At 46.9% G+C, this 20722-nt stretch overlaps 1 protein-coding gene across 4 annotated transcripts in view; it reads left to right on the top strand.

The window, feature by feature from the left end:
- LOC147608661 (Mo25 family protein) overlaps positions 1–20722 on the top strand; it is a 94808-nt gene that overhangs the window by 12601 nt on the left and 61485 nt on the right. For 2 of the 4 annotated variants that reach the window (XM_086788259.1, XM_086788261.1), the window contains exons 2-3: positions 9252–9416; positions 9525–9640. In XM_086788259.1, the coding sequence (XP_086644385.1) occupies positions 9252–9416; positions 9525–9640 (281 nt within the window). Of the gene's footprint in view, positions 1–9240; positions 9417–9524; positions 9641–20722 lie in introns of all 4 variants that reach the window. The other 2 variants (XM_086788260.1, XM_086788262.1) reach the window with 2 other exon arrangements.

Raw genomic sequence — 20722 nt, 5'->3', positions numbered from 1 at the left:
CATTACATGTACATTAACTTCCTGTTTGCCACTCTCTTTGCCATGTACATCCCTTTCTTTTCTCGACCCACGCGGGGTGGAGTCTTCCTTGGAAGTCACGGAAGCCTCATCTTTGTGCACATAAGACTTTATCTTGCGAGACATAGCATTACCTGTCTCCACATGTGGGAGTTATTTCACACAAAGTTTACCTGCATTGCTCTTCATCACCAAGTCTCCCGTGCGCATAAGGTAGTTGAGGGCTACCTCTTGGGGATTCAAACCCAATTCCTTCGCCATTTTAACCATAGTGTGTGCCACCATAGACTTAGCCTTTGTGGCCTCCATAAGCTTATGAACCTGGGGGTTATCATAGAGCATCTTGAGCTCTTCTTCCTTGGCATACAACTTCCTTTTGACACGCTCAATCTTTGCTTTCAATACATTTGGGTCATCCTCTTGCATCTGCTCTGTACCTCAAGACAGTTGTTCCACATGTATTTGCTATTGGCATATATGCTATGACTTATGCCACTTATGATATGAGTAGTGCCACATGTGAACATGTGCTAACCAAGGGCACTTTTTCCCCTTCGGGTTTTTCCCCTTGGATATTAGTTGTGAAAGGACATCACACTTACTATATGTGTATTTTGATATTGTGGAGTCAACTCACTTGCTCCACATCTTTGTATCCTATCTACTTTGACTAGCTATCACCATCTCTCTCTCTCTCTCTTGAGAGCTTGCTGCTGTGTACATCTCTGTGTATGTGTGTGTTCTCTGTTTCTCTCAAACCCTAACCCCCAACAGTGGTATTAGAGCTTGGCTGCAGATCCCTGCCGGTGGAGTTCTCGTCGCCCAACTTCCTGCGAATTTTTGGCGCTGCTCCGTTCGGCGACTCTTGTGCAGTCTGTCCGACGCTTTGAATTTCCGTCCGGTGCTTTGCAGTCCCGTCGTCGCAATCACCTTCCTGTCCGCATCCCATCTGTCTGTCACCGCCCGTCCAAGCTTGCTGCCCGTTTCAGCCTCCAGAAGGAGCGGAGCTAGTGGGGAGGGCTCCACCACCGCCCCACCCATCGTCGGAGCTCGCACCTCGTGAGGCGGCCCAAGGCAGAGCTCAGCCCCACCTTGGCCTTACGTGGCAAAGGTCACTTTGGTGGAAAATTTGGGTCTTCTTTCTGTCGACGTGACAGATCTGACCATGCCATGCCCGTCCGCAACACGACGTCTCGTCTAGTCAATGTTGCGGTCGTCGTTACACGACTACACGTCGACTAGTTTCAACGCCCTGCTCATCGCCGTCGCTATCGCCTACACTCCCGACTGCTTTGGTCAGCTAGCAACTAACTAGCAACTGGCCGCCTGGTCTCCTGCCCGCCTGTCGCACCAGCAGCAACAACCCACCTGTTGCACCAAGAGCAGCTGCTCTCGCCACGTCAGCCCACCAGCAGCAGCAACAGCTGACTACGACATTAAGGACTCTACTGCAAAAAATCAGGGTTTCACAAGGTAATCGATTTTTTTCTTCAGTTCATGGGGCTTTTGTGAATTCATTGCTTCATTGCAAGATTCAAGTGCAAGCAGCAGAGCAGGGCAGCATTAGGGTGCAGGATTCAGGAAAAATTTGGGGATTTGTGAGATTTTGGGGATTTTTTAGAATTTGCACAATTGCATTTATAGGACACAGAGAAAATTGGGGCTTTCGTGAAATCATTGCTTAATCGCAAAATTGAAGCTCATTGGTATACAGATTTTTGGGGCTTTTGTCAATTATGTGCAATTGACACATAAATTAGCTGCAAAACATTTGCATAGGACATTGTGGTTGCCTGGCATTGCACTTTGGTGCATTTTGGATTTTGCATGCAGGTGCATTTTACAGCATATTTGGTTGCACGTATTTGCATATTTCTTGGTGAAGAGATGTGAGCAAATGGTTGGAAATACGACTGATATATTCGGGGTTTTGTCCCAAGAGGACAAATTGGATGGCAGTAATTACTCTCTATGGAGTTTCATGGTCCGAAATCTACTTGTGGCCAAAGGAATATGGGGTTATGTGTCAGGTGAAGATGTACGCCCTGTTAACATAGCACCTAACACGCCTCGCCGTGGTGCTCAACAAGCAGCAGTACCCACTCCTTCACAGGAGCAAAAAAGATGGGATACTCGAGCTGCCCAAGCGATGACTTTGATTGCTTTGTCAGTAAAGCGATCAATCATACTGCATATACGGTCTTGCAGGACCTCACGGCGAGCTTGGGATGTACTTGAAACCATGTATCGGGCAATGAATGAGGCCAGGGTTGCTTTTCTCAAGAAAGAGCTTGAGAACTTGGACATGAATGAAGGTGATAGTATGGCTGATCATCTTACGAAGATCCAGGATCTTCGGGAGTAGCTGCTCAACATTGATGAGGTCATTTCCGAAAAGGAGTTGGTTTCCAAGACACTATCATCTTTGCCAGAAACCTACTTGAATTTCCACACATCGCTCACTCTATCTGTGCGGGGTAACCCTGAACCAATCTTGTTTGAAGAGTTGGTTGGTTTGTTGCTACAGGAGGAGCAGAATCGGAAGAACAAATCTTCTAGCATGCGTGGTGATGGGGCTTTTGCTGTCCAAGACAAGGGCAAGGGAAAAGCCAAACACAGTTTTCAATCAAAGGCTGATTCGGGATAGCCTTCACAAAAGGCTAAAAATGATGCAGGCAAGCCCAAGGAAAAGGGCAAATGTCACTATTGCAAGAAGCTAGGTCATCACTCGAGTGAGTGCAAAAAGAGGCTTGCAAAGGAGAAGAAAAAGGAAAGCGGCATGGCTGTAGATTCTTCTTCATCACCTGCAGGGAATGATGATGCATCAGTAAATCTTGTGCAGGATGAGTGGCAGTTATGATGTATCTTTGGAGCATATGTCTCTCAGTGTCAATGAAACACTCGACACATGGTATTTTGACAGTGGTGCTTCTAAACACATCACCTCACGGAGGGATTTGTTTACGAAGCTTATGTATATATATACCTAGATGAATCCAGGAACATGCCCAAATTCACCTTTTAGGAACGTGCATGTTATATACCCATGGTATTCAACCCACAAGACTATATGGCTGCCCCAGAAGGCAAGCGGGTAACATGTGCAAACAATTCTTCTTATCCAGTTTAGGGTGTTGGTGAGGTGATCCTCACAACAGCAGATGGTGTAAACTTATATCTTTCAGATGTATTGTATATGCCAGGGATTAAGAAAAACTTGCTGTCCGTCTCCTCTTTGCTAAAAGATAGTCAACTTTGAGGACGACATATGCACAGTGAAAGACCGTGAAGGTGGCTATGCATTGGTCACTTCCGGCACACTCTACCATGGGTTATATCAGCTTGATAGGTTTGACAGGAGACATGATGCTCATGTGGTTACCACTCTTACACCTGCCATGCACGAGGTAGAATTGTGGCATGCCAGGTTTGGGCATGTGAATTATGGCAGTTTGATGCTATTGCAAAGATATAATATGGTATAGGATATGCCTTATGTAGAGCTGCCACCAAAACATGTATGTGAAGGGTGCATATTGGGTAAGATGCACAGAAATGCATTCCCTAAAGATGGAACAACAAGGGCTGTCCGGAAATTACAGCTTGTGCATAGTGATGTGTGTGGTCCTATGCAGACACCATCTTTTGGAAAGCATCTATACTTTGTAACCTTTATCGATGACTACTCCAGATTTGCATGGGTGTATCCCTTGAAGGCCAAATCTGATGTGTTTGCATGTTTTCAGCATTTTGTGGCACAAGCTGAAAATCAAATAGGTTGCAAAGTGTAGACCTTGCGTACAGATCGAGGGGGGGAATACATGTCCATTGCTTTCAAAGCATTTATGGCAGAAAAAGGCATAAAGCATGAATGCACGATGCCATATTCTCCTCAACAAAATGGTGTTGCTGAGAGAAAGAACATGTCTTTGATGGAAATGGCTAGAGGCATGGTTAAAGGCAAAGGATTGTCTCACAAATTCTGGATGAAGGCAATAATGTGTGCTACACGTGTTGAATAGATGCCCTACCAAAGCATTGAAAACCATCACGCCATATGAGGCCTGGTACGAAAGGTGTTAGCACATTCATTCCCAGTTTCTGCCCATTTTTGGTGTCCTTTTGGTCCCATTTGTATGGCCCTTGATTGTGGGCTGGCCACCCCTTTTTTCCATATTTTTCTGGGATTTTTCCTAGCCCTTTTGGTATTTTATCAGTCGGCCAGCTTATTGAGCTCCAGTCGGCCAGCCCTCCTCACCTATAAATAGGTGGGGCTGGCCTCTTATCATTCATTCAGTCTTGTACATATTTTGCTCCCTCGCTTATGAGACTTGTAGTGTCTCTTGCTTGGGACTGTTTTGCTTCAGTATATTCAGCATAGTTCTCTCCATATCTCTCTCTCTCTCTTGCACTCTCTATTCAGCACATTCTAGTGCCACTCTGCTTCCGCTTTGTGCACTCTTTCATGGTATCATAGCTCCCGGTTTAGCAACCTCTTTGCTGCCCTAGATTCAGCACTCTCTCCTCTGCGTTCTCTCTCAGATCTGCAGCCCTTTGCTGCTGTGTTGTGTGGACATCACCTGCTGGTCTTTTCGCCTACAGTTTGGCTTCACCGACACAGCCATTAGGTACTCTTTGATCAGCGTTTTCTTTTCCACGTGGAGATTGGACATAGGCGGCCTGTTTTTTCAGGACAGCAGCCTTCTGTGTGCTACGCTTTCCTCTCTAGTGGGCTTTCCCCTTTGCAGAGGGGGTCTGTGGTGTTTCTGGCTTTGGTGGCACTCTTGGTAGTATCTCTTGCTTGGGACTGTTTTGCTTCAGTATATTCAGCATAGTTCTCTCCATCTCTCTCTCTCTTTCTTGCACTCTCTGTTGTTCAGCACATTCTAGTGCCACTCTGCTTCCGCTCTGTGCACTCTTTCAAAAGGAAACCTAAAGTTGATCACTTTAGAGTTTTTGGATGTATAGCATATGCACATGTAAGCTTGATGACAAAGCAGCTAAGTGCATATTTGTGGGTTATAGCAGTGGCAGTAAAGGCTACCGTCTCTTTAATCCTTCCACACAGGATTTTGGACAGCAGAGATGTTGTATTTGCTGAAAATTCAGACCAACCATTGGCTGAATTTTTTGGACAGCCACTTTCGGGCCCACATAACATGTTTGAAGGACTTCTCCCGTTGGTAATTGATGGCTCAACAGATCAGCCAACAACTTTGCTCAATGGACAGCATTTGGGTGCTCAAAATCAGCCCATGAATGAGCTCATTACACCTCAAAATGTGGAGGAAGCAGTGGAGCAAGAGCGGACAGCAATGGAGGAGACCAGAGTTGTGCCTCGTTGGCTGCTCCGTACTTTACAGGAGAGCAAACTTTCAGCTCCACTTGGTAGCAGGACACAGGTTGGTTCACATAATGCAAGAGAACACGTAGATGTTGCTTGCATGAGTACACTTTGTGATGGAGATGAGCCAAATTCATTTGAAGAGGCTCATGAGGATGAGCATTGGATGCAAGCCATGCAAAATGAGATGGATTCTATCCATAAAAACAGCAGTTGGGATTTGGTAGACTTGCTTGTTGGCAAGAAGCCCATTGGCACATAGTGGGTTTACAAGTTAAAAAGAAAGTTTGATGGTACCATTGACAGGTACAAGGCATAAGGGCCAAGAAGGCCCTGGCTGTACCCACCAGCCATGGGAGGGCCATAAGGGGGCTGTAGGATAACCCTAGGGCTCTTGCAAAGGTAGTCGACTGGTTACCCAGCCCTAAGGGACTGTAGGGCAAGTGTGGGGCAGTCCACATAGGCTGCCCAGCAGCCAATATCTAATGCGCATAGTGCCTAGCCCTGATTGTAGTCATGTGCAGCATTTATTAGCATTTTATGCTGTATTTTTCAGTCGTGGAGCTTTTTTGGGACAGCCGACTGGCTTTCCTGGAGGGTATAAATACCCAAGGCTCAAATTAGTTCATTGATCTCATCAATCACCAAGTGCTGAAGCTGAACCAAGGGCTAGGACAGCCAAGAACAAGCTAACGCAGAAGGGGTGAAGGATTGAAGGTCAAGGGCAAGGAGCCATCTCAGCCAAGAAGGTTTAGTCAGTCTTTTATTTTAGTGTTTTGCATCATTCTAATAAAAGCAAATGCACCATTCGTGGTGGGGGCCCTACAGAGGGTATTCGGGACCCAATACTGTGTCCTCTTCTTCCTCTCTGTCTCTATTTTGTTGGGATGACAGAGGATACCCCACACAGGTAACTGATTTGTCTCATAGGCCGAGTTCGGTCTTTTGGAAGACGTTAATAAAATCTTTCTTTCTTTCTTTCTCTCTCTATTTTTTGCACCTCTTTATTCAGCTTTGTGCGTTAATTTTCGTCACGACAAGTGTGCTGTTTTTCTGAGCATTGAAGTTACCGATCTCCCCCAAAGCTTCCGCATGTTACAAAACTGTTGTTTTGAGACCACGCACAAATAGGCGCTCTCGTACTAGAGCTTGGCTCACACCCTCGCAGAGACCGTGGCTCAAGCCTTCCTACTACGAGTACACAAACATGTACAGGTATACGAACATATACAAGTACTCGAATGGGTACTAGTACGTGTTGGAGTCATGGTGGCTCATACACAATGGTGAAACTCATGGTTTAGATATAATCATTATGGTTAAGGTATTAAACCACAAAGATTAAGACTCAGCAAAAAACACAGCCGTTTGTATGAATGTATGCTCTTATGGGCGCGTGTGCGTGGGGGGTGTGTGTGTGGGAGCATATATTGATACCAAGTTCTACATCCACTATTGGGCACTGATGACGTTAAGTGGGGATGTCGTAGTATCCAGTCCATACTATGCAGGATGGAGTTGATGGTTTATTAAGTGGATGTCATAGTATCCAGTCCATACTATGCATGATGGAGTTGATGGTTTATTGTCTTTGAACCTATTGCCCTTAGCCCCATGATATTTCGGTGTTTATTTCCACACGCTCTTTCAACAAAATATCTGTGACTATAGATGATGACAATGCTAGTCCTAGTTACAACTTACAATGCTGATTATGATGGCCATGCTGGTGCGCATAGGTCTTACCTCAGTGAGGCTTACAATGCTAGTTATGATGGTTGATGCTAGAGATCTAGTTATGTTTACATCAAGTTTAGGATAGAGGGTAGACTTCCAGTTAGGCTGGTTCTGTTAGGCTTAGAAAGCCCAGCTGTCCTCCATGTAGTTGGTCTTGGCAGGTGAGACCTCTTCTTTCTCCTCAGCTTCTTCATTGGATTCTACTTCACTTGCAAGGTAGGTCCTTTGGGCCTTGTTTATGTAGAAACAATCTTTTTCTTCATGGTTTCCCACAAGAAATCCTTTTTCACTTGAGCTCCCTTGGAGAAAGTCTTGAATCCAGCTTTTGTGAATGAGCCACTTTTGTTGTAGAAATCTCCCTCTTGGATGCCGTATTGCTGCTTGAGCTTTTTCTCCTCTTCCAAGAGTGATGCTTCGATTTCCACATATGAGTGCTCAGAAATTCAGAAAACCTAGTGCTTTGGCATGCTCATAGTAGTGAGGTTTGGGCTTGGGCTTGTTAATCTTCTTTTTGATGATTTGTTTGGCCTTGACATACTTGGAATTAGATGACTCAGCAGAGGAGGGCATCTCTAATCAATGATTGAACCAAAGGATGGAGCTTAACCCCTGATTAAACCCTAACTAGCGAGGAAACTCACTATATTTGAATCTGAAAACAGAGCCCTATTGGAGTGACGATTTTGTGAGTTTCACTTCTCACAACTAAATGAGCTTTTAGGGCTTAGCTTAGCAGTGTGTTAACTCAAGGATTAAGACCTTAAACAATGTATCAGCTCAATTAATTAGTAATTAATGAGTGCTTTACTGAAACTTTTCTCTGAGGCGGCCCCAGACTGAGATCTCCTAGGAGGAGTGCTCAAAAGTAAAAATTGACGTGAGCCAATGCGCTCAGCATCCTTGCAAACCTTAGGAGCCAAGAGAATGTGTCCCAATTTGCACCATCAAGCTCGGCATATTTATCAGAGGAAAAAACGCCACTACAATCACGAAAATCAGCCGGCTGGCAAGCTTCATTGAAGGGGGTTTCATGAGTAGCTGCAAGCGGGGAGTCTTAGGATTCTTCTGGTGAAGAAGACGTGGAAAAAGATGCTTTGTGGAGGGAGATCAAGAAGCTCCATTGACAGGGGGTAAAGTGAGATATTGAAAAGAAGCTTAGTAATGAGATAAATGCTAATTATAATAAGAGGGCTTAGTGATAGTAATTAGCAGAGTGAGAAGAATGGAACATGAGCTTTGATACCAAATGTTGGAGTCATGGTTGTCTGGCTTCAACCCTACTCTCTGGCTGCTAAATGATTTGGCTAAAGTGCTGTTTTGAGCCTGTTTGGGGCTGTTGGACTGCACAAATGTGTGGACAGCTGTGAAACCAAGAAAACAGTTGGTGACTATTTTGCCCTGGTTGGTGACCGAGGGCTTGGTTTCACTGGAAGGCAGTTGGTGACTGCTTTGCCCTGGTGGTGAGTCGGTGACCGAGGGTGTTTGCTTTCTTTGAAGAGCAGTCAGTGATTGCTTTGCCCTGGTTAGTGACTGAGGGCTTGTTTTCTTTGAAGAGCAGTTACAAAGATTAAGACTCAGCAGAGAGAGCATTGTCCTCATAGATGTTTCCCAATTACCTGCGTTTCAACTGGCTACGAGTCCCAAAGGCAAAACTCAATGTGGACTAATTCCAATTGAGAAATCATGTCCTCTAGTGTTTGTATTGTTAACACTCAAAATTTCAAATGAGAGGTCATGTCTTGTTGTGTCCCTACTGGTGACACTCTCAGCTTGGAGTGGTGATGTATGCAGAGATGAGGGGGGAAAGCTTGCTTTTATAGGGATATTATACCCCTTTACATCAGGTTAGCAACCTGCTTGAGAGGACACAAAAGGGAAAGTCTCTAGCTTGGGCTTAAAAACCTTTTTACATGCGAGGCCTTGTGTCTGGTCTAGGGATGCCCAATGGCTGGAGAAGGCCTTGAGTCAGGCCTCAAACCTGCTCCAGCTGTGCCATGCTGAAATCTGCCCAACTCTGGCATCCCACAACTTGCTTTGTATGACAAAATAGTGCTTTTGTTGTTCCTAGTGTGTCATTTTCACATCCTAGTGTGTTCTTGCTGTGCTCACATGATCTTACAGATTTTACTTACTTTGATTAGTTTCCGTGCAGGCTCTTGAGGAGGTGGAAAAACATTTGGCTGCTATCAAACAGATGCTTCTTGGTGATGCAGAGACAGAGCCGAACCTTGAACAAATAACTCAGATAGTATCAGAAGCGTGTAGAGAGGATTTTATAGATTTTCTTGTTCAGAAGCTGCCCATACTTTCCTGGGATGTAAGTTGGTTCTCAATTTATTATTGTAGAAGATTAAGAGCATCGTTTAAGGTCATGTTCAAATGTGTGCATCAACCCTGGACCGTGTTGTTTGCTGTTTCTTAATAGGCCAGGAAAGATTCTGCTCAGATCTGGGGTGCCCTTTTGAGACAGGTGGGCTCCAGCAACGGCTGTCTTGAGTATATCGAAAATCATATGCATTTACTCGACTTTCTGGTATTATGGTAAATTTACATGCTTTTTTTTAGTGGATCCATTTTTCTAATTTCTTCTAGGCCCGATTCATAATGATTTAAAAGTATCCAAAAAGGGGATAAGGGGGCTTATTGAGTCTAGAAGCATGTGAACACATCAATAGTAGCACCGAGTTTATGGCGTATAGGCTATGATGCTACATCCATGGCTAACCATGAATGATTTGAAAGCTTTCTTTGAAGTGTAGTGTCAATTGTAAGGGTTTTTTAACTTTCCAAGAAAAGATCCTTCATTACTCATGTAACACGCGGAAGCTCTAGGAGTCTTCTTTCAGCCCTAAACACTCTTGGAAACCATCTGATGCAGAACGCAGATATAGAGAGAGAGTAGAGAGAGAGAGAAGTGCTGGAAATTCAGTATATTCATATAGTACTTGTCTGCAGCCCTAGGCTGCCTTCTTGAAAAGGTGAAATACACCAAAACAGTCCCCTATGGGACCCCTAATGACTCAAACCCCTAGAGGGAGTGAATACCTAGAACAATGAGCAAGTGGGCCTATTTATAGCCCTTGGAATCCATGGGGAACTGGCCGACTGCTGGTCGGCCAGCAGCCTTGCCATAAACACAAAAACGCAAGTCCTTGTTGGTCAGCCGCCTTGATAATGCGCTTCAGTCCCTTCTCCCACTGGAGTCAGCCGACAGCCTTCTGGAACCAGCCGACTCCATTATCCCAATTGTCTTGCTCCAAGTCCACCACAGATGCTACACCTGAGGTTCCTAAATTCTGGTTCTTCCTATCTTTTACTTGCTGCCCCTTCTGGATTAGCCCTGAGAAGGTACATGGCATTGATCATGCACATGACATCCCCCTCTGCTAAACTTGATGACAGGAATCCAACCTGCTCTTGGATAATCGTCATCATCCCAATCCTTTTCCCGAAGTCCCTTTGTCATCCATCCATCCCTGGCAAACCCTTTTCTCTGAAAGCCCGCATCTGTTCCATCTAGTCCACAATCCATTCCTGCCCTGACTCCGAACACCGTCTTGGTCTTCATTCCTGAGAAATGAGTATGGCACTCTCACATCACCCTTGGAGGATAAACCTCCCTTGGGACCGTTGCTCGTGAACCTATCTGGCTCAGAGGACTGACATCCCCTTTGGCTTTGTGGAACACCACCAACAAACCTCCTGGGAGCTCTTCCCGATGTGTGTTCCTTGCCTTGGGCTTCGTATCCGTGTACTTTCTTGTACCTTGGACCTGTACACCATCATATGGGACTGAATCAGTGTTTAGCTTTGTTGAGCCTGATGCTCTGATACCAATGTAACACGCGGAAGCTCTAGGAGTCTTCTTTCAGCTCTTAACACTCTTGGAAACCATCTGATGCAAAACGCAGATATAGAGAGAGAGTAGAGAGAGAGAGAGAGAAGTGCTGGAAATTCAATATATTCATATAGTACAAAAAGGTACTTGTCTGCAGCCCTAGGCTGCCTTCTTGAAAAGGTGGAATACACCAAAACAGTCCCCTATGGGACCCCTAATGACTCAAACCCCTAGAGGGAGTGAATACCTAGAACAATGAGCAAGTGGGCCTATTTATAGCCCTTGGAATCCATGGGGAACTGGCCGACTGCTGGTCGGCCAGCAGCCTTGCCATAAACACAAAAACGCAAGTCCTTGTTGGTCAGCCGCCTTGATAATGCGCTTCAGTCCCTTCTCCCACTGGAGTCAGCCGACAGCCTTCTGGAACCAGCCGACTGCATCACCCCTCCATGATCCCAATTGTCCTGCTCCAAGTCCACCACAGATGCTACACCTGAGGTTCCTAAATTCTGGTTCTTCCTATTTTTTACTGGCTACCCCTTGTGGATTAGCCCTGAGAAGGTACATGGCATTGATCATGCACATGACAACTCATGGGTTTGTCATGGCTGATGAAGTATTGAACAATTGCGAGATGGATGAGAATGTTCAACCCGACGACGACCATCAGGACAACGATGTGATGGTTGATGACCTGGTCACTAAGGTTGATTTTGATGCGAGGATCACCTTGCTTAGAGTAAAGCCCATGACGTGGGTAGATGGTTTTCCGGGGAGAGTTCCTGCAGGTTGAGGATGAGTACGACATTGTGTCCAAGTTTAAAAACTTGAAAATGAAGAATATGCCTTTGGACACATGGACCCCATCAGTATTTTAGGATTCTTTGTGGATGGATTGCCTAATGGATATCAACTCCAGATTAAGAATAATTGAAGAAAAACATTAGATGATGCCATCTGATATGCCAAGATTTTTGATGAGACCGTGGCGAAGAAACAATCAAAGAAGCCCCAACGACTCTAAGTGACACACCAGGGATGTAGAGACCCAAAGTCAATCACAGACTACGGGTGATCCTAGCTCGTAGAAATCAAAGAAAGCATAGAAGACTCTTCAGTTCATTAAGGAGGGTCGATGCTTCACTTTTGGTCATCAAGGGCACATTTGGATGAACTATTCGCAATCAAAGGGCAAGTCATAGTCAAAGGAGCCCATGCGGCCGAGGCTAAAGATAAGATTACTTTCGTATATACAAATGTTTCAGATCAGAGTTCTTGCAAAGTTTTTAGTCCTACGGACCTAATATAGATGTATGGGTCAATCATGGGAAAATTGTACACATTCTTTTTGACCCCGGGAGTACTCACAACTTCATGAATGCTAAGCTTGTGCAAGTTGGGAGTGGAGATGCAGCCAAGTGATTACCAGTATTGTGTCAACATGCTATCAGGCACACAATTTTGGGATCGGTGGTATAGGAAAAGAGTGGTTTCATAGCCATGATGTATAGATAGATTGGAAGGGTCATAAGCTATCTTTCGTGATGGATGGTGCGCGAGGAAGTAAGTGATCCAAAGTTGGTCTAGAAAACGCCTTGGTGAAGATATCCACCACATTGTCCCTAGTAGGAAAAGACTTGAGTGTTAAGGTACCGAGCGCCAGGTAGTCACGAACCATAGGATAATGAACGGCAATGTTCTTGGACTTCGAATGGAAGACCGGGTTCCGTGCAAGCGCCATGTCACTCTGACTGTCGAAGTAGACAACGGTAGGCATCGGAGGAGGGACATGATGATGATCAAGTAGCTGTTGAAGCTACAGAAGCTCTTTGACTGTTTCAAAGTAAGTACAATACTCTGCTTGTGTTGAAGAACCGGAAAATGTAGGCTGCTTCTTCATTTGCCAAGAGATAAGTCCAATACCAAGTAAGCCTGTAGTAGACCTCTGGGAATCTAGATCACTTGCCCAGTCAGAATTTGAATATCCAACCAAATCAAGACTAGAGCCATATGAAATCCCATGTGTCAAGGTGTCTTGTATATATCTGAGAACATGAACAACAGCCTGTCAATGAGAAGTATGTGGTGCTGAAAGAAATTGACTTAGGACACTAACGTTGTAAGCAAGATTAAGCCTAGTAATTGTGAGATGAGTAAGCGAGCCGATGAGCTCTCTGTGCTGAGTAGGATCGTGATAGGGTGGAGAGTCATCATTTTTACTCAACTTTTGATTTGGGTCAATAGAGCAAGATAATGAGCAACCGTCCTTCATACCAAACCTCTCCAAAATCTGAGAAGCGTACTTTTGTGGAGAGCGAAATATCCCGTGTGAGCATTGCCAGACCTCCATGCCAAGAAAGTATTGAAGTAGAACGAGATTAGTCATCTCAAAGGTATGACTTAGAAGATCCATAATCATAGCAGTGCGGTCAGGGTCGGATTCAATGAGAATAAGATCATTAACATTCAAAATGATAATCAAAATGTGATCCTCCTCTATCAAAACATAAAGGTTATTGTCCGCAAGAGTTCTCTCAAAGGAATGACAAAGAACGAAAGCACCAATCTTTTGGTACCATGCCCTGGGAGCCTGTTTAAGGCCATAAAGAGCTTCCCGCAAAAGATAAACATGGTCCTCGAAACCATCACCGATGAAGCTAGGGGGTTATGCAACATATATTTCCTCCTGAAGGTCCCTGTTGAGAAAGGCAGACTTGACATCCATCTGAAAGAATGGGCCACAAAAAGTGAGCAGCAATGGCAAGAATAGTGCGAATAGGAATAGTGCAAATAGTGGTATATTTCCTCTTGAAGGTCCTTCTTGAGAAAGACTTGACCCTCTGAAATTGGTGGAGCATAAGTGTGAGCATGGTGGTCGGTGAGCAGGATAAATTTTTAAAGGTCCATACTTGGGTGCCCGGACAAAAAGGAAACATGTGTGGAAACCCCAAGTGTGAAGGGGACAAAAGAATTAAAACTTAATAGGTTTTTTAACCTTTGGGAAGGTTTTATAACCTTAGGTGGCCTCTAGAAAGATTTTAAAACCTTAAGTGGCCCCTAGGTTATTTATAGAGGGGGGGGGGGGGGGGGGGGGGGGGGGGGGGGGGCTACTCTACTTTTGGAGTACATGCCTCTCTCTCTCTCCCCCTCCCACTGTTCGCTACTGCCACCCGCTGCCCATCACCCCCTGTTTCGCCTCGCTTGTTGTGCCCAGCACCCCCCCCCCCCATCTCTCTCTTTCCGTCTCTCTGTTCGCCACCTGCTGCTGTTCGCTACTGCCGCCCACTAGCCCCTCCACCTTGTTGCCCTGCTGGCACTATGCTGGCCCGTCTGCTTGTCCGGTAGCCCCTGTGCCTCCCTTTCCCCACCCACCCTTCCTCAGGCCTCCAAGGCAGCAACATAACTCTCTCTCTCTCTCTCTCTCCTCCTTGCCTGTGGGAAGGGCTATAGAGTAATCTCGAGGAATGACCTCGAGTCTCCAAGAGAAACTCGAGGCCCTCGAGACGGCAATGAAGGCACTAATCAAGGAGAACAAGAAGACATCCGATTCCAACCTCAATGAGGTGGAGAACAAACTACACCGGCACATCATGGCCCTCGAAGCACGGGTCACGGACCTTGAACAAGAGAACATAGCACTCAAGGAGGAGGTGAGTGCATTGAAAGTGGAATTGGTAGCCATCAAGAACACCGAGAAGGAAGAAGGGGAGATCAATGATAACACTCTCACGGCCATCAAAGAAGAGATCTCCAAGGAGATCACAAAGCACATGGAGAGAAAACTCGAAGCCAACCAGTCAGGATGGGTTGAGGTGGTGAAGAAGAACATCCGTAAAGAAGTGAGGGAGGAGACTCAAAGGGAAGAACATCAAATCATTCACACCACCCCCGCCGCCTCAACATTCGAGTCACAGGTATAGCCGAGACACCCAATTCCACTCCCGATAAAGATGGATAGCTTCTATGCATGATGAAGCTAGTCTACAAGGAAGAGGACCCTCTCCCCTTCACCAAAGCATGGAGAGCCAGGAAAGACTCAACACGCAAGCGAGCTCTCATCCTACAGTTTGCAGGAGAGACGGAGAGGGTCACCTTCATGAGGAAGAGGGTCATACTACGAGGCTTAGAGGGAGCTCCTATTTTCTTGGATGATGATCTCATGAGGATGCAGCTAGAGCATAGGAGAGCTTGCATGCCACGAGTCTTACACGCGAGGAGAGAAGCCAAGAAGGCCTTCTATCGAGATGGTCGGGTCATCATTGATGGCCGGCCCATGGATTAGCGGTTTGGGGCCTATGGGACACAGACCAGGCCACTGACAGAGATACACATGGCAGTATGGAATTGTAATGGTTCACTATGGGTGCAGCCTGGACGATTGGAGCATGTTATGGTGAGGAGAGACATCATACTTCTGACAAAGACATATCAGAGCCCAGAGAGAGGGCTACCTTGAGTAGAGGGATTCCAGTGGGAGTCAGCAAACGGGAGGACTAGGGTACCTCGAGAGGGTCGGGGGGAGTAGCAGTTCTATTCAGACGCGAGCTACAGGGGAGACTGAGAGTGGTAGCACAGGATCCAGAGGCTAGATACATGTGGATCACCTTCAGCTCTCACAGGACAGGGTTATATACATAGCCCTATGTTACTTTCCTGCATCAGGATACTCCTATGTCATTACAGAGGACATGTCACAGGAGGAGGAGACAGGAGCCTCGCCATACCCTTGTCTGTCAGAGGAGATTATGCATTATTCTACACTAGGGGAAGTATTTCTTACGGGTGACTTCAATGCCCACACACAGAGCAGACAGTGTGAGGTGTATGACTATGATGACATGGAGATCCTCCACCCTGTGGATCCAGAGGAGATAGGGGCTAGTCGGGCATCAGAGGACACTGGACCAGACAGAGGACATTACGGGGACCACTTACTAGAGTTGGGAGCCAGGCATCGTCTCGTTATTTATAATGGGATGCTACAGTGGCCGGGATCAGGAGGGTTGACATGCTTCCCACATGGGGGTCATACACGGACCGGAGGCATGGTGGTAGACTACATTATGGGGTCTTTGGAGGCATCACAGCTTGTCACCTCATTCTCCATCCCACCTTGTCCTATTGGGGCAGATCATACATACTTGGCATTTTCACTAGCCGGAGCACGAGTATCACTAGCCCCCCACATATCGACGCCACACACTACCATCTACTTCACACATGACATGGCAGACATATACACTGGTAGAGTAGAGGATGGGCTCCTACTCATGGATCCCCTAGCACCTATGGATACCATTAGAGCCCAGCTGGCATCACTCCTACACACGGTTGCATTACAGAGCTTCCCACATCGTGTCCACTCAGGAGAGCATGCGAGATATGTGAGTATGCTCTAGAACAGATGGTATGATGACGAGTGCAGAGCCCTATACTCACGGATCCGCATACAGAGAGCCTTGGGAGCTATCACAGAGTAGGAGTCGAGGAGAGAGATGAGGAGACTTACTCGTCGCAAAAGGCGGGCCTTCGCAGAGATACAGGAGCTAGAGATCTTCCATTTCTTCATGAGTAGAGATAGCCCTATCTCATGGCGGCACTTCAGAGAGCCCCGGACACCGACACCCATGGAGACCCACAGACATGGCACATATGCAGAGGACCTATACCACGCCCCACAACAGCCAAGCCCCCACAGGAGCCTCGACCTACCACTGCTAGCTTCTTTACCCACTCGATGGTAAAGGAAGCTATTGTAACACGCAGAAGCTCTGAGAGTCTTCTTTCAGCCCTAAACACTCCTGGCAACATGTTGATGCAAAACGCAGATATAGAGAGAGAGTAGAGAGAGAGGGATATGCTGGAAATTCAGGTATATTCATATAGTACAAAAAGGTACTCTTTCACAGCCCTAGGATGCCTTCTTCTAAAAGGTGAACATCACCCAAAACTGTTCCCCTATGGGACTCCTAGAGACCCAATCCCTAGAAGATTGAATGAATTGAAAGAGGAGCACTCTTGCTATTTATAGTCCCTTTGGACTTCATGGAGAGCTGGCTGACTGGACAAATATTCACTGAATATCCCGCGCTAGTAGTCGCCTTGGTCTTCTTGATGTGCTTCAGCCCCCTTTGCTCTTCTGGTACAGCCGACAGCTTCTAGAACCAGCCGGCACTTCCCCCTTCATACAACCGATAGCATCCTCTTTCATGACCTCCATGCCTTGCTCCAAGTCCACACCAGTTTCTGCACCTGAGGCTCCTAAATGCTGGTTCTACTGATCTTTTACTGGCTGCCCCCTTCTGGATTAGCCCTGAGAAGGTCCATGGCATTTATCATGCACATGACAGCTATCCGCCCCCTACAGCATGGACGGGCCACCGACCATATGGGCCTACAGGGTGAGCATCTCATATATGCAGTAGATGCTTTGGCTCCTTTTCTTGCACACCTGTTTAACAGGGCACTAGCAGAGGGTTGCCTGCGGAGTTGATGATGCTCACCATTGTGGCGATCCACAAAACAGGGGATATGCTCGATCCGAGCAACTACAGGACGGTTATGGTTGGCCACGTGTTGGCCAAACTCTATGGTGCAGTGTTGGAGCAAGAGCTTAGCTTATATGTTGAGCGAGCAGGTTTACGCTCATCAGGGTAGGCAGGCTTTAGGAGAGCTTTCTCTACCACTGATCATCTATTCACTTTGAGATGTATGATTGATCAGGCCAAAGTGAGGAAGAGAAAGCTCTATTTGCTGCTTTGTGGATTTCCGCAAGGCATTTGACACAGTACCACGAGAGAGGCTCTTTCAGCGTCTGTAGTCTCTTGGCATACCAGCAGATATGACATGGGGCATCTATGCATTATATGAGCAGGTTTTTGGGCGAGTTAGATGCCTAGGAGGTATGTCCGAGACTATTGCTAGCACCATTGGTGTGAAGCAAGGATGCCCACTTTCCCCCATGCTATTTGGGTTATACATTGATGAGGTGGTTGACTTCATTACACGGGGAGGCGGAGATGGAGTTGATCTAGCAGGTACCTTAGTACATATTATGCTTTATGCTGATGATATTGTATTAGTGTCTGAGTCTCCAGGAGGTCTATAGCAGCATCTACATGCACTCCATGATTTCTGCACACAGAGGGGTCTTACTGTGAACCTTGGGAAAAGCATGGTTATGGTCTTTCATACATCGAGACAGGGCAGGATTCAGTTGACATTCACTCTCGCACGACGCCAGGTGGAGGTGGTGACATCATACGTGTACCTAGGGGTTACCTTCTCTGCAGCAGCCATGCGCTTCACCATGGGTTCAGCAGCCAGAGCCAGATTGACACGGGGATATGCAGCATTGGCTATGCTAGAGAGACAGTGCCACCAGGCGCATTTTCAGGAGCCCCGGACGAAGGGTGGCTATTTGACACATTAGTCACACCGGCACTGATGTATGGAGCAGCGGTATGGGCGCCAGGACTTGCTACCCATTGGTGGACACAGATAGAGAGACCACAGGCCCTCATGATGGCATGCATGATACGTAGCAAACCGTCGGTACCTCATGACATTATCCGAGATGAGTTTGCTGCGCCTCCTATGATGGTAGAGGCCATATTCCAGACTATATGCTTGCTAGACATCGGGGGTAGAGTCGGCTACCTCGGGAATCCCCGTGACTCTCACATTGAGTCTACGAGCATGTCGCATCCGCTCCTTTTCAATGGTGGTGTGGACGATTTGGAGCCCTTCTTTTTGGGCATCCTCTTTCACTTCCTTTTTGATGTTCCTCTTCACCACTTCTACCCAACCCTCCATTGTTGTCTCCATCTTACCTTCTAGGCTCTTGGTGATTGCCTTGGTGAGTTCCTCTTTGATGGCCTCTTTGTCAACTTCCACAATCTCCCCCTCCTCCCGTGGTGGTCGGTCCCAACTTCCGCTTTGAGGATGTCGATTTCCTCCTTCATAGTGTCCCGTTCCTTCTTCCATCCCTCTGTCTCCTCTTTCCATGCTTCTTTCTCCTCCTTTCCTCCTTCCTTCTCTTTCTCCCTCTCCTTCTCCCAAGTCTCCTTCTCCCTTTTCCAAGCTTCCTTCTCTTTTTGTAAAGCTTCGATCTCTTTCTCGACTTTGGAAAGTCAGTTCATGATGTTGTTGATGGCGGAGTCCTCCGTCTTCTTGTTTTCTCTGATGGAGATGTTCAGCTTATCCTCCATTTTGACTATCTCCGCTTTGCTTGCACCCTTGGCCATGTCGATGTACCTCGGAGAGACCTAACGCTTATGTTGCTGCCTTGGGGGCCAGCATAGCGAGCTAGCAAGCCAGTCCAAGCGGGAGAGAGTGCGGCGAGCAGGGAGGCGGACAGAAGGTGGGAGAGTTGCGGGCGGCGAACAATAGCGAAGCGAGCAGGGGCGCGGACAGTAGCGCAGCGAAGCGAACAGGGGCGGCGAACAGTAGCGCAACGAAGCAAACCGGCGGCGAGCAGGGGCGGCGAAGAGAGAGAGAGAGAGAGAGAGAGAGAGAGAGAGAGAGAGAGAGAGAGAGAGAGATGAAATGATATATTAACGTCTCTAAGAGGCCATAATGGCCTATGAGACCAAAACTGAGAGTACATCTGAAGTTGGTGTGTCATCAAAGAGAACAAGACTAAAAAGTACAATAAACTGATTGTCCTACAGTTATAAGAACAGAACTGCAAGACTCCGAGATGATACTGAGTAGAAAATACTGAAAAATACTCGAAAATGTATATGAGGTAGATCCATGTATGCTGATCAATTGAAGTGTTGCCCTCTCCTTAGATCAAGTATCTCCGCCATGGGGCTGTCTAGAATGGAGAGGTTGTAGAAGCGAGGTAGGTGCCTCCGATGCCGAGCAATAATGGCTCTGATCTGGCGATGGTGAGGATGCCGTGGTCGGGATCCTGGTGGGCGTGGCCGACGAGCAACGACATAAGATAACTGCTCTATCAGTGGTGATTCCTTGGGAGCGTGGTCGGTGCTCTGATGGCCCAATGGAGGAGGTATCAGGAGGTGTGTGGGTTGGGTTGCTGGTGCTGGTGCCGAAGAAATCTGTCAGGGTCCTCTGTCTAGGTACATCATGGCTCGGCCTCCTGTCTGCCAACAGGGTCTCTCTATGTCTCCTGAGCTCAAGTAGAAACAATCCGAGGCATCTCTGATCCTCAAACTCCATGACCCTGCGTAACGGCCCAAAACCCTCTCGGAAGAGGCAGTGATATCTCCCTCGGATCTCATAATAGACTGTACATCGGCAACTGTAGTGTTCCTCTGTCTCTACCTCCTGGTAGCATAGCTGACAAATGTGGTCATCCACGATCTGATGCACATATCGCCCTGTCTCAATCCGCAGCTGGTGTGATGAGGTCCGGATCTGTCCAATGGCACAACGTATCCCATGTGATAGGTGTACATCCATGTACGCCGGGCGGGTGATAAAATCATCCAGTGAGAGGTGTAGAAAATGGCTCTTGTAATGAGTCATTTTCGTGCCCAAGGGCTCAAGGGGGCTAGTCCATGTCCTCTCTGTGTCCACTCTGATGATATCCATCTTGATCACGCGGTTTTGCTCTGAGCGGGTGAGATCCAAAAATGGGCAATCCAAACTGTACTGAAAGGGTGGTAGTGTCTCTATCCGCAAACCATGTAGGTCAAACCATGATCTCATCTGAGCGTACCAACAATGAGTCTCTCCATCCTCTGCCAACTGTATGGATGAGGTCAATGCCAAACGGGAGTACCTCTGCTGAGGGAGCTCCCATAGCCGCTGTAAAA

The sequence above is a fragment of the Cibotium barometz genome, chromosome 52 (assembly GCF_041138505.1).
Source record: "Cibotium barometz isolate CiBa-2024 chromosome 52, ASM4113850v1, whole genome shotgun sequence".
Taxonomy (NCBI): domain Eukaryota; kingdom Viridiplantae; phylum Streptophyta; class Polypodiopsida; order Cyatheales; family Cibotiaceae; genus Cibotium; species Cibotium barometz.
This window is presented reverse-complemented; position numbering and strand designations above follow the sequence as displayed.